Below are 13,135 nucleotides of genomic sequence, written 5' to 3'. Positions count from 1 at the left end.
CCCTGGTCCTCTTTGGGGGTCCCTGAGGCCTCTTCAGGCCGCAAAGGCTTTCCCCTTACACCCTCTGTTGGAACAGGCGGTGTATGCTGATTGGAAACGTCCTGACAGGATTTTTGTTCCTCCTAAGAAGTTTTCCCTTTTATATCCCATTGATGAAAAGTTTGTTAAGTGGAGCATGCCAACCGGAAGATGTCTCTTCCTTAAACAAGAACTTAACTTGTCCGGTAGATAACGCACAGGGCTTGAAAGACCCTGTTAAAAAGAAATTGGAGTCATTATTAAAGGCTTCCTTTTCTTTGGCCAGTTAAAGTGGAGGTCCACCCTAAAAAAAAATTGCATAAAAAAATACCTAAAAAAAAATTTTTTTTTAACTTCCGTGAAATGGCTGTTGCTAGGCAGTCTTCCTAATCAACCTCTTCCTAGGCCGCGTTGATCTTCAGTCTTCTCCTCCCCGCGTTGTCTTATGAGAACTGTGTGTGTCCCACAACACATCGCGTCCCATTCACAAAGCACTGTGCGACTCGCGCATGCGCAGTTGGAAACAGGCAGTGAAGCCGTAAGGCTCCACCGCCTGTTTCCCTTAGTTAGGATGGCGGTGCCGGGAGCCGAGGGACGGGTTGGCCTCGGGCGGCCGACATCGTGGGCACCCAGGACAGGTAAGTGTGCTTATTTAAAGTCAGCAGCTACAGTATTTGTAGCTGCTGACTTTAAATGTTTTTTTTCCCGGACGGAATCCCGCTTTAAGCTAGTCAGCCAGCTGTTGCAGCAATTGGTATCTGCCAGTCCATAAAGGATCAGGTCAGACGGCCTGACAGGCCTAACCGGAAGGATGATCTGGCTGAAAATAAGACAGATATTCCTCGAGCTCTGTGTTTTGCTGTTGACGCCTTAACGCTCAAGGAATTTTTCTGTTGATGCTGTTGGTCCGACGGACATTAATTAATGTCAGGGTCCCTGGTGGGAAAATTGCTCTCAGCATCCTGTGTGTCATGGAGACACAGAAAGCAATAACAGTTTATCACAGGTCATCACTCAATTGAAAAAGTTGTGGCCATATTTTGTACTTTTATACTTTGTTCAAATCTTAAAATATATAGTTAATCAAAGTATGCAGTACAAAGAAAGCTAATTCCTTTTTTCTTTATTTCTAGGGAGGACTTCAACATTTCAGTACTTCATGCTTTTGTGGACCTTCATGAGTTTACAGACCTAAATCTTGTTCAAGCTCTCAGGTCAGCAGCTTGTTTCTATACATTTTGCTGTAAAACCACCAGCTGGTTCCTTTTTCGTCTCGCTTATGTGCAAAGAAACAGGAAGGCTAATCTAAAAGAGGAAGTGGTCAGTTTTACCGACTAGAATAAGTTGGTCTATTCAGGAAACTGTAAAACAAGTGATGGCGATGAGAAACTCCGCCACTATGCATAACATAATATTTTGAAATGTAGATAAGGTGTGCTGTGCAACACTTCTTAAATAATTTTTAGTATAGATGCAATGCAAGGCTTATATGGCTGGTTTGTCTGGAAACCCTGAGTACATTTGAGCGTGCAATTAACATGTTGCAAGTGGCTGACTGTTTACGTATACAATTGTGGTAGTACTTTGAGGTTTTAGCTGGCCACCCACGTACATGTACATACTGTTCTGTGTAATCAAGCCATTGCGATTTATTTAAAGCTTTTCTGCTAGATGGTCTTTCAAAGCAAGTAGTGCCAATTCACATAGGATGATTGTTAGATGATTATTAAAGGCCAACACTGCTCATAAGTTTAGTCTTCCATGGCTGCTGCCAAGTTAAATCACAAGCACTTTTTTGTATCTCCTGGGAGTTCTGTTGAAGGTTATTTCCAGTCACTCCAAAGGCACACCTGAACATTTAATGACAGACCTAGAAATGCAGAGGAAAAAAATGTTAGCAACAGTAAAACTTTGATCCCATCATAACATTTTTAGAGGAAAAAAAGAAATACGAGGGTGCCACTAAGAGGATCAGTTTGCTACAGTGTGGGACACTAAATGCTATAGGCCTTACCCAGATTATGTACTAGCAAAACACTATATAGTATATGATGACAAACAAGCTTGTAAAGATCATGATTAGGTTGATGGTCTCCCCCAATTTGATGGATGTACACAAATGCAGGCTCTTTAAAGGGGTTGTAAAGCTTCATGTTCTTTCACCTTAATGCATCCTATGCATTAAGGTGAAAAAACACCTTGCAGTCACAGGCCCCCTAGCCCCATCCCCCCCCCCCCCGTTTTACTTACCTGAACCCCTTCATACAGACAGGGACGCGCTGTCTCTCTTTCCATGGGCTCCCATCTCTTGATTGGATAGATTGATAGCAGCGCAGCCATTGGTTCTCGCTGCTGTCAATCAAATCCAATGACGCGAGGGGCGGGGCCAAGTCCTGCATTCGGCCTCTATGGACGCCGAATGCTGGACTCAGGAGCTCACCCACAAGGTAATCCCCCAGGAGAGCGCTTCTCCCAGGGGCTTATCTGATGTGGGGAGGAGCTGCGAGAGCCGCTGGGGGACTCCAGAAGAGCAGGTTTGGGGCCACTCTGTGCAAAACGAGCTGCACAGTGGAGGTAAGTATGATATGTATGTTTAAAAAAAAAAAAAATACCCTTACAATCACTTTAAGTACATCTACCTGTTCAGTGCTGCAAAGGAAAGAATTGCCTAAGAAAAGGCTCATCTGTTCAAGAGTATGATGATACTCCATTCCAAATAACACCCTGTTTTTTTTTTTTTTTTAAAGCCCGTACTCAACAGCAGCAAGCTGTGTGGCTTTAACAAAAGCATAACTGACCATGGAGTTTATGCATGCTACCTTGCTTTTTGAATAAGTGAGCCTTTCCTTGTCATCAATATTTCATACTGAACAGAGAAGCCTGTATTTGTCAGAGCTATATTTATCACAGCAAGGAGATCACCAAATTGCACTAGATTACATGTTTGATTCATGTGGTACGCCATATAGTGTTTCCCAGCTTTTAGTCCAGGTGAGCCTACACCATTTAGTGCCTTACATTGCACTGATCAAAATGACATTATTAGAGGCACCCTTGTAAATGTGTGTTTTGTTTTCTCTTCATACATGAGGACCAGTGTTCACTGATGTGGAGGATTCTTCTTTGTCCTTACCTTTTAAAGTGGTTGTAAAACTCAGACCTGAAATATAAACAAGCATATCCCACTATAGTGTGTACTTGTCTCAATCCAGAGCACTAAGTGTCATTTCTCTCTGCTGCTTCCTTCCTCTGCTATCTGCGTGAGTTACTTCTGACACGTTTTCCTGACACCAAGAGCAAAATGGTGACACGGGATGGAGCTCCAGCACAGCCTTTGACTGACATCCTCTGCTCTGTTTGTGTGCTGTATAAAGGGGGCGTGTCTCTTCCCTCCAATCGCCTCTCGGCGGTCCCCTCACTGATGTAAATTAATCTCTCCTCCCCCAGCTTTTTAGAGCTGAGAGATCTTGTGTAAATTTTGCACTTGAGTTGATGTAGGAGAAAGATAAACAACTTGTGCAGGTGGATTTGTTTCATCTGTGTATCACCTGAGGCCAGTCACTTCACTAGGTATATGTAAGGGTTTACAACAACTTTAAGGTATTTGGGAGAATCCTACTTTTTTTTTTTTTTTTGCCATTGTCATGGTGGAGAGGGGCTGTAATGCCAGGAATGTTTAGTGTGGAGGTTTTGTACCGGAGCCCCAAAAAGAAGCCTGTGGGAAGTTTAGAATAGACCATGAATATTCACATTGCACTTCTTTCTGGATAAAGCCTGGCATATGAGGGTGCTATAGAAATGACCTGTTGGTTAAATGGTGATTACTGTACAAGGAGAAAGATGTTGCCAGCACACAATAGTCCAAAAGATTTATTCAATATTTATTCAAAAGTCCAAAGATTTATTAAAGCGATTGCATCACACCAGGGTTTAAGTGCAGCGTTTTGGAGTTGAGCAAGACACCTTATCGGGCATGTGTGATGATATGCCATTTAAATTGGACCCACCAATTAAATGCTCTGAAGTTAAACAAAGTCAGAAGTTGGGGTTAGCTATATGAAATACCCAACATATAAAAGATCCAAAGGCTGCCAGTAGCTGTTTAATAGAAACCTGAACAGTCTATAAAGCATTGAGTAACTAACTGGCTGTTGGCTGATGGAGACTTGATTAACATGTAAGCCCCGCAACCTGTATCTTTAAAAACCAATGAAGGGCTGCTTCCACATCTCTTAACTCAGATGACTTTTAACATGTAGAAAGTAAAAAAAAACCTGAGCTTAAAGTGCTTAGTACAAATTTAAATTTAAGGCAGAAGCATTTACTATTGTTTGAATGTCAGCAATGCAAAGCATATGAATCAAATAAATGTGTTGTGCTATCTCATTAAACTCAATTATGAAAAATCATGTTTAATAACAAATCAACAATAAAATAAAAAAATCATCCCTACAGTGTCTAAACACAAACGCCTAAATGTCCGTAGGTGGCGACACACCATGCTTCAAAACCCGTTACTTGTGTTTAGAGAATAATCCTGGTGCCCCTCCACCATCACATCAAACCGTTTACCAAGACTGATGAACCCCACAGATCAAGAGGTCTCACAGAGCTTCAATATGTGATCCAATGAGGAGCCAGGAACCAAACGGTCTCATCACAAACAGCAGCTCTATCGTTAACAATTCAGCCATGTTTTAGGAAAACCAACACAGAAAGTGCCTCCGTAGTTTTTAGGTTGAAGCATTAAAAAAAAAAAAAAAAATTAGTACTCTCAAAACTATAATGTACAGCATGGTGTACAAATGAGCATTTAGGTCACCTGAATGCTTTTGGAAGACCACTTTCGAGATAACATACGTCAAGCATAAGTGGCATCACACGTTGTGAGAAGTGGCGCATTTTCATACAATGCTCATTTTGCAGCTCTGTACTGCATTGCAGTGTGAATGGGGCACGCAGGAAACCATTGTTTGTTGCGTGTCCTTGCAGTTACTGGTGCTTTACAATGCAGTATGTGTGAATTCACCCCAAGGCGCTCCGCCCCCCCCGCCCCCCCTCCCTTTTTTTTTTTTTTTTTTGAGGGTTTTCCAATAGAATTTATGTTCTGGTTTATGAGAGAAGCCTATTTTCCATGAATGTATCAGTGGCCTACATGAAGCCTTGTAAGGAAGTAATAATTTCTGCTTGTATTAAGCGTTAGTATATACTGTCTTTTTAACCTGTGGTGTTTGGTAGATGCTTATTTCTTGTTCATTTGTTCAACAGGCAGTTTTTGTGGAGTTTTCGTCTACCAGGTGAAGCCCAGAAAATTGACCGCATGATGGAGGCATTTGCTCAGAGATATTGCATGTGCAATCCAGGAGTGTTCCAGTCAACAGGTATTGCATCATAATCACGCTGACTTGATGTGTCATAAGCTGCTTTACGCCAACATGCCATAGAAATACAGAAAGGAGCACCAGAAATAAACCGAATAAGAGATTCCAAGATCATTTTAATTGTTGGTTGAAGTCCTATTAAAACATCCAACGCATTTTGGTGCATTGCTGCTTGGCAGCTGCTATCAAGCCGTTACTCCATGTGGAGCATTCTAATCTAGATCTGTGAAGTCACTGCTTTCTCAGTCCATCTAAGTTTTATCCTGTTTTGAGCCCTGATGAAGGGGGAGAGGCGTTCCCCTGAAATGCGTTGGATGTTTTAATATTTAATTTTATTTGTTGGTTAAAAGAAAAATATCTTGGACTCTTTATTCCCATTTTGCCCTGGTGTTCTTTTCTGTATTTTCTATGGTTTGAGCTACTGTTGAGTGCCTATTGAGGGAAGCTGTGTTTTGGAGCTGCCTCACCAGAGCCATTAAGCTTGTTTGAAATTTTCCCTCATCTGAATACACTGGCAAGCCTAGAAGTTCCCAGCGCCTCTTTATGTGTGTTGTTCTGGAGTCCTTATACCAACATGCAACTTCTAATTCAGGAAAATTTGTTTTTTCTCTTTTTATACAGATACGTGTTATGTCTTGTCCTTTGCGGTCATCATGCTGAACACTAGTCTACACAATCCCAACGTCCGTGACAAGCCAGGTGTGGAGCGGTTCATCTCAATGAATAGAGGGATTAATGATGGAGGTGACCTACCTGAAGAGCTTCTACGGGTAAAAAAAAAAAAAAAATGTTCCATTTCTTTGTAACTTGATTGGAAACTGAGTTTTTCCCTCTCCTAATGTATGTCCTAAACATGGCCATCTGTGTCCCAGTTGGGAGATTCCCCTTCACTTCTTGTCCTGTAAACACAACAAAGTGAGAGAAAATCTCTCCAAAGTTAGGAAAATCCTGCCGAGGTCCAGTGTTGCAGAGACAACCAAATCACCAAAAGCTTCAGAGTATTGATAAGGAAACCAGTTTCTTCTGATATCCAAGTCTCTTGCACTGACAAGATGCTCAGGACTCCTCCCCAGCCCAATAGGCTGATATTTGTCGGGATGTTTCAGAAGGTCAGAAGAAAGTACTTTCTTAACGCCAAGGGGTCTAGAGTGGAACTGGGCAATTGGAACTGCTTTGAAGGATGCTACCATTAGTCCCAGGACTCTCATGGAGAAGTAGAAGTCTGGCAAGTCCTGGACTGAAGATTTAGTCTGGGAGCGGAGAGCTTGTAGTTTCATAGTGATGCAGGGCGGAGCAGCTCTAGCGTCCCCGCTGGCTTGAATGCTACAGCTTACCCCACCTTTACCTTCCAGGGAGTATTAAGAAGAGAAGAAAAGATTGATCGTACACTGGAATCCAAAAGATGCTGTAGAATTTTCTGTATTGTCATGAGCCAGACAAAATTGCAATGATGATCAGTTGATGCGTTTCACATGAAAAGAACCGTGCTTGTTCACAACAATTGAAATGCTCACAGTACAAGCTATTTAAAGGCGTATATCAAATCAAACACCTAACACAAAACACATGTAGTTAAAGAGCAATCAACACAAAACTTCACCAACATAAAAACATTTCTTGAATGCTAAAACATCTGATCACAAAATAGTCCAAACAAAATTTATTTATTTTATTTTTTCTCTTCATCTCCTGCTCCTATTTTCTTAAACCATTTATATTTTATTTATACAGATTATGCTTGGGTTATGGAATCCATGGATGTGAAAAGACTCCCTCCCCCTATGCTCCTGTCACTTCTTCTTGGTCCTCTTAATGTTCTTAATGTTAACTAAGTGCAGTTGGGGACAAGCTGCCAATGCTTCCCTAGGAACATATGGACAATGCTAAAATGCCTACTGATCAGACCATTTTGTATACAACGCCATAAGGGGATTACTATTTATTCAGTAGGCTGCATGTGCAATCCTGTTCAGAGCTTGACTTGACAAAAAAATAGGCGTAATATGCTGCCATACATCATGGCTACAAAAGATAAAATATTTACATACAGAGCCAGTATTCTAGTGCAGTGAAACAATTCTCTAGGAACTAAAGACAATGCTGGGTCTGCAAAGTCCCATAACCATCATTTTACTTGGAGTAAAGTGCATTTCCTGGGCAATTCTTGTTTTTAATTTAGGCTTTCAGTTGGGAGAGCTGCTGGATGACCTAGGGATATTTGAGCTATAGGGCACTGATTCTAGACTCTTTTGTGCAATTCTTAATTGATCCTACCTGCTGCTTTAGAGCTGACCTAATGCATGACATTAGGAAGTCCATGGCTGTTCTGTTTGGGAGGTCTCAGGAGAGTTTTCAGTACTGTTGGGTTTGTCTGGCGACAGTGTTGCTAGAATTATTTACTGTTATGTGGGGGTCCTCTTGGCTAAGTCGAGGGGTCTCTCTGTGATCCAGGTGTGCCAGACCTGCTGCTCTGTGTGGAGACAGAAGTGGGTGAGCTGTCTACTGAGGAGCTTGTTATTGTAGTACAGGGGTCTCCAAACTGCAGCCCGGGGGACAGGTGCGGCCCTTTGCTTGTATTTATCTGGCCCTTGGGGCACTATTTCCCCTCACCGACACCAATGAAGGGGCACGATTCCTCCTAATCACACCAACGATGGGGCACAATTTCTCCCAATGATACCAACAATGAGGGCCAAGGACACAAATCCTCCTGTTGACACCAATGATAAGGCACAATTTCTCCCAATGACACCATTCATGGAACACAATTCCTCCCAATGACACCAATGATGGGGCACAATTTTTCCCAATGACGCCAACAATTTGGCCCAATAACACCAATGGTGGGACACAATTCCTCCCACTGACACCAAAACTGATGTCTGGACCTTTTCTACTCTCAGTGGCCACAGTCGGCCCCCCTAAAATCTGAAGGACTGTAAACTGGCCCTTTGTTTAGAAAGTTTGGAGACCCCTGGTGTAGTAAATAAGAGCTTTTTCTTAGTCATGACCACTGAGTGATAATTGGCTGAAAGGCAACATATGGGTAGAAGACGTGGAGCTCTGCAGAAGAGATCCGTATGTCTCCGCTGCTAAGCCATACCCCTGTTTTGTTGGTAATATGATCTGAGAACACGTGTCGGTGATGCTGAAAATACCATTCAATCAAACGTGACTCCAATATTATTATTCCTAACTTTTTGTATTAAAAGGGGAATTCTTGGTTCACAGCTCTATAAATGTTTAAAGGAACTAAGAGGCTTATGGATGCTGCCTTTGCTAACCTTGTTCTGAAAATCTTGTCTTGGCTGTTATGAAGTCTAATTTGTATAGTTCCAAGTCACGGAACAAACTATTGATGTAAAAGCCAAATGTCCTGACTGGCCCTGGCTTCAATAGTTTGAGACCCTAACCTGGAACATAAAAATAAAATCAGAATGAAGTCCGTTCTACCCTGCTGATCAGTGACAGAAAGTACTGAAGTCACAGGATAAGCATGATAGCCAGGCACTTGGTATTTTCAGAAGTGGTTAATGCCTGACTCTCTGGCCTTTCTCTACTCTACGTGCAACATGGCAAATGCATAAATATGCTGTGTTTTAAATTGGACTCAATACTCTAATTGGATTGTTTCCTGGAACTGGCCTTTAAGATGTTTTGTTTATTATTACAGAACCTCTATGACAGTATAAGGAATGAGCCATTTAAGATCCCAGAGGATGATGGGAATGACCTCACACATACTTTTTTTAATCCGGATAGAGAAGGTTGGCTCCTCAAACTCGGTAAGTCTGGCTGCCATGGTTTGGGTATAGCAGACATAAATCTAGCCTTGCTTTCTTCTGTTTTCAGCTGCTCCTTCTCTTGCAATCCCACCACATAATTCTGTCCAGTTGAGCCCCACAAGTAACCACATCTTAAGTCAGTAATCTATGTTGATCAATGGGTATTAGCCTGGTGATAGAATACAGTATCCATTCATCTTTTTTAATATTTAGGCTTTGAAGGTGAATGTCCGAAACACAGAACAATTGCCTTCTGCGCTCCATTCTTTTTTGAGACCGTTAATCTGCCCAGGGTTCTAAAATGTGGTCCCTCTATCAGGTTGTTGTCCTGTGATATAGACTATATGCAGCACATGCCTGGAACCGACCTGTATAGATTACCATTCTTGTTCCTGACGCTTAAAGATTCCAGGATAACTGCAGATTTGCTGATTTAAACTTTTTTTTGTTTTCCTATAAGAGTTCAGCCAGTGATCTGCAAATGCAGTCCAATAAAAATTTTAGCTGTGCCAAAGTAAAGAGCTCTGTTTGTAAGGCCTCTTTCACGTGGCCGGTTTGTTGCGGCTTCCGGATTCCTATTGCGGTAATGACCGGGTTATGCAATTTAGCATCAGCCACTCAGCTCATTTAAACAAATGGGATAAAAGCGGTCGCTGCTGATCGCACGTAGCTGCACACAGAGCAATTAGCTGCGGTTCCGAGACAGATGTCCAAGCCTGGATGCAGCTGATTGCTTCTGAGTTATGCTGGGGGTGGATCTCTACTTTTTTGTCTTGCAGTTCTCTGCAGCTTCCCTGTCTAGGCGTCAGACTGTAGGGAGCAGGCAGTACATGGGATTAGGAATACCTGGTCTGTATATTCACATGGCTTAGCAGTTTGTGGAAATTTTTTATTTTCTGATTAATCAGGTCCTCTTTAAACTTGTCCCTTTAGTGCGGAACTGAATTTTCAGTGAGCAGTACATCAACATTACATGTTTTGATAATTGTAAGAAAATTGAATCTCCACTCTTAAGATGTGGTGTCTGTAATTTTAACTCTGAGGGATAAATCTGTCAAGGCTAAAATGTTTCCAGACAAAGTGCACTTATTCCTTTTTGCCCCTGTACCCTGACCTAAACTGTAATAGCCCCCCTGTGCAGCAGACCAGCTCATGAAAAACTCTGAAATTTAATGTCAATGATAGTCAACGTCCTAACAACGTTTTTTTTTTTTTTTTCTTTTTGAAGTACAACCAAAGGGTCCTGTGTATAACAGTGTAAACAAGTACCCGTCCAGTTGCTCTGTCATACACAAGCCTCCTGCGGTAAACAAAAAAGTCATTTTTTTAATCATACAATACAGAACACAGGTCTTCAATCACAACAGAAGACTTGCATGCTACACGTTCAGGTAATTGGATGCTGGCAAAGCCACTCAGCTTTAGACACTCCCTTTATATACGTATTTGAAGAAGTGTCTAAAGCTTTGAGTGGCTTTGCCAGTGTCCAATCACCTGAAGGTGAAGCATGCAAGTCTTCTGTTATGATTGAAGATAGGACATTTTCATGCCAAATTATGGTTTTATTCCAAGCGGTTAGTGTACTATTTTTGTTGGCACTGTAACCCCTCCCACCATGTGATCCTCCAGATTTTGGCCAGTGTCCTCAGGTGATGGATGCATCTCTGTAGAAGAGAAAATTAGTCTTGATAAAAGAAACTCTTAAATCTGTTACTATCTTCGGCAGTGTGTCATTGCTTTGGATCCGTGTCTCCTGATTTTGTACTGTGGAGACTGTATCTGAACCCAGCGTCAAGATAGGAGCAGGGCTGGTCTGTAAGCAGCTGCTGCACTGCACCCAGTGCTAAGGTGATTCACCATGGTAGGGTGTACGCTCCTTTGGTTGTTATACAGGTCCAAGGCAGTGGTCTGCCTGCAGGGGAGTCCAGTTTGGTAGGCTTAAGCTCTACCTAAGCTGAAGCAGGTAAACTCTTCCTGTGGGTCCAGCGGGTCAACTTTGAAGGATCAGTAAGCAGGCACTGGATTTTTGGGGTCTTTATTCCCCTCCTCTTCCTCAGCTGCCTATTAGTGCAGTCTGGCCTGGAGTGGATGCGCTACCAGGACAGCTTTATATGCAGGGCCGATTTGGAGGGAAGGGACACATCCACCTTCACACAGCACAAAGGAACCGGACTGAGGCTGTCAATCACAGGCTGTGCCCTCCCGTCACCATTTTTCTCTTGGTGTCAGGAAAACTCGTCAGAAGTGATTTGTGACTCGTGCTTATAGCATGTTTCAGGTCTGAGGTTTACAACCACTTTAACTGACGCTTTTTTAAACCTGCCTGACTAAATAGCATTTTGGTGCCGTCTTGCCCCTCACTGCACATGTGTGGGCACACAGACCGACAGCAAGTTACAGGCTTGTGGCTTTCTGTATACAGTGGACAGTCCTCATCTGCAGATTTGGTGCATGATCCACTAGGAGAACCAGTCACGGACATCACAGTTGTGACACCCAGAGGTGTTCGGCAAACGTCGGTGATTGCAGACAGTCATTCACTTACTGGGGACTGGACGCCATGAAAACCTGCTGTCTATTCAGGAGGCGTGAGTATCTTATAGGGACAGCATGGAGGGGGAGGCTAAGCTTGGTCCAGCTGACCTCCAGTCTCTTAATACTTTCCCGGGCACTGTTTGTTTTTTTTTTTATTGTTTTTGGCCCTCCAAAGGAGACCAGGGCACATGGGCTTCTCTTCCTATCCCTCAGTCATGCCTCCCCCCTAACTTCCGACTCAGGATAAATGTCGTCAGAAAGAAAATTCATTCTTGTCTGAAGAATTTTCCTACAAAATCTCTAAGGCTAGGGCCCACAGCCACTCTGTTTCCTCTCAACCGTCTGACTCAGAATCTTCCAACTGGTCAGACTTAAGAAAAGTATTATTAGTTTGGTTGTTTTTTTTTTTTTTAACCCATCATATTTACCTAGGTGGATGCAGCATGGGATCAAAGCTGCATCTGTCCCCCCCTGGCATCTCTGCAATGAAAACCAAGCGATCCAACATCGCCCATGGCTCGGTTCTTTCAGCTCACCACTCTTCCCCCCTCCCCCCGCTCTCACTGGAGCACTGAGCTGTAGCAGGGTGGGGAGCGGCCATCTCAGGCTCTCAGCACCTGACGGATCTAGACATTATTGTCGTGATGATGCGGTGCCTGGACTGATTCCTGCGACGTCAGCAGAGAGTGGATTTCAGACCACTCTCTGCTGAAAATGGGTCACAGGAGTGCAAAACAATTGCACTTCTGTAACCCATAGGAGAAGCCCAGCCAATTGAGCTCAGATTGGACTTCTTTAAAAGAATGAGTATGTAACCAGGACAGAATCTTCCACTGACTTGTGGGGAAAAAAAAGGCCTGCTAGGGTGTTGTCAAAACATCGATACTATTTCAGTGCTGATTGAGGTCTGCAAATGTCTTAAGGTAAAATCCACGGTGACCAGCATGGGCTCCAGAAAACCTACTAATGCCTTTCCGGTTCACGCCTTAAACAAAGGTGTTTTGTATGGGGATTGGAAACATCCAGGAAAAATGTTGGCCTGCTGAATTGGCCTATAAGAAGCTGGAAAGGATGTCTTTTATTTTATTTTTTTTTTTTTTTTTTTTTTTTTATTTAGGGTGAACATCTTTTTTGGGGAGTCTTTGGACATCTATATCAAGAAGATTACAGGTGGAAAGCATATGCTCCTTCCCAATAAAATGATGAGGATCTCCTCTGGAAAACTGGGTCCCTCAACACAGAGGAAACGATCCTTTCCCCAAAGGCATCTACATACAAAACTAAACCGGGCAATTCCTTTTGCTGCAAGTCTTAGTCCTGCAGGCCCTCTAAACGAAGTCCCAAGCACCCTTTGCAATAAAAGGGGCATTCCCACTGGTACCAGTGAGGATTTTTACTGGCCTTTAAACATCTGGG

General features: G+C 42.8%; 1 protein-coding gene across 1 annotated transcript in view; it reads left to right on the top strand.

Moving 5' to 3' along the window:
- CYTH2 (cytohesin 2) overlaps positions 1-13,135 on the top strand; it is an 80,419-nt gene that overhangs the window by 46,397 nt on the left and 20,887 nt on the right. The window contains exons 5-8 of the mRNA XM_073602766.1: positions 1,152-1,232; positions 5,287-5,399; positions 6,021-6,169; positions 9,073-9,184. Of these exons, the coding sequence (XP_073458867.1) occupies positions 1,152-1,232; positions 5,287-5,399; positions 6,021-6,169; positions 9,073-9,184 (455 nt within the window). The remainder of the gene's footprint in view (positions 1-1,151; positions 1,233-5,286; positions 5,400-6,020; positions 6,170-9,072; positions 9,185-13,135) is intronic.

This window comes from Aquarana catesbeiana, linkage group LG10 (assembly GCF_042186555.1).
Source record: "Aquarana catesbeiana isolate 2022-GZ linkage group LG10, ASM4218655v1, whole genome shotgun sequence".
In the NCBI taxonomy this organism is placed as follows: domain Eukaryota; kingdom Metazoa; phylum Chordata; class Amphibia; order Anura; family Ranidae; genus Aquarana; species Aquarana catesbeiana.
The sequence above is the reverse complement of the archived record's forward strand: the minus strand, read 5'-3'. Positions and strand labels throughout refer to the sequence as shown.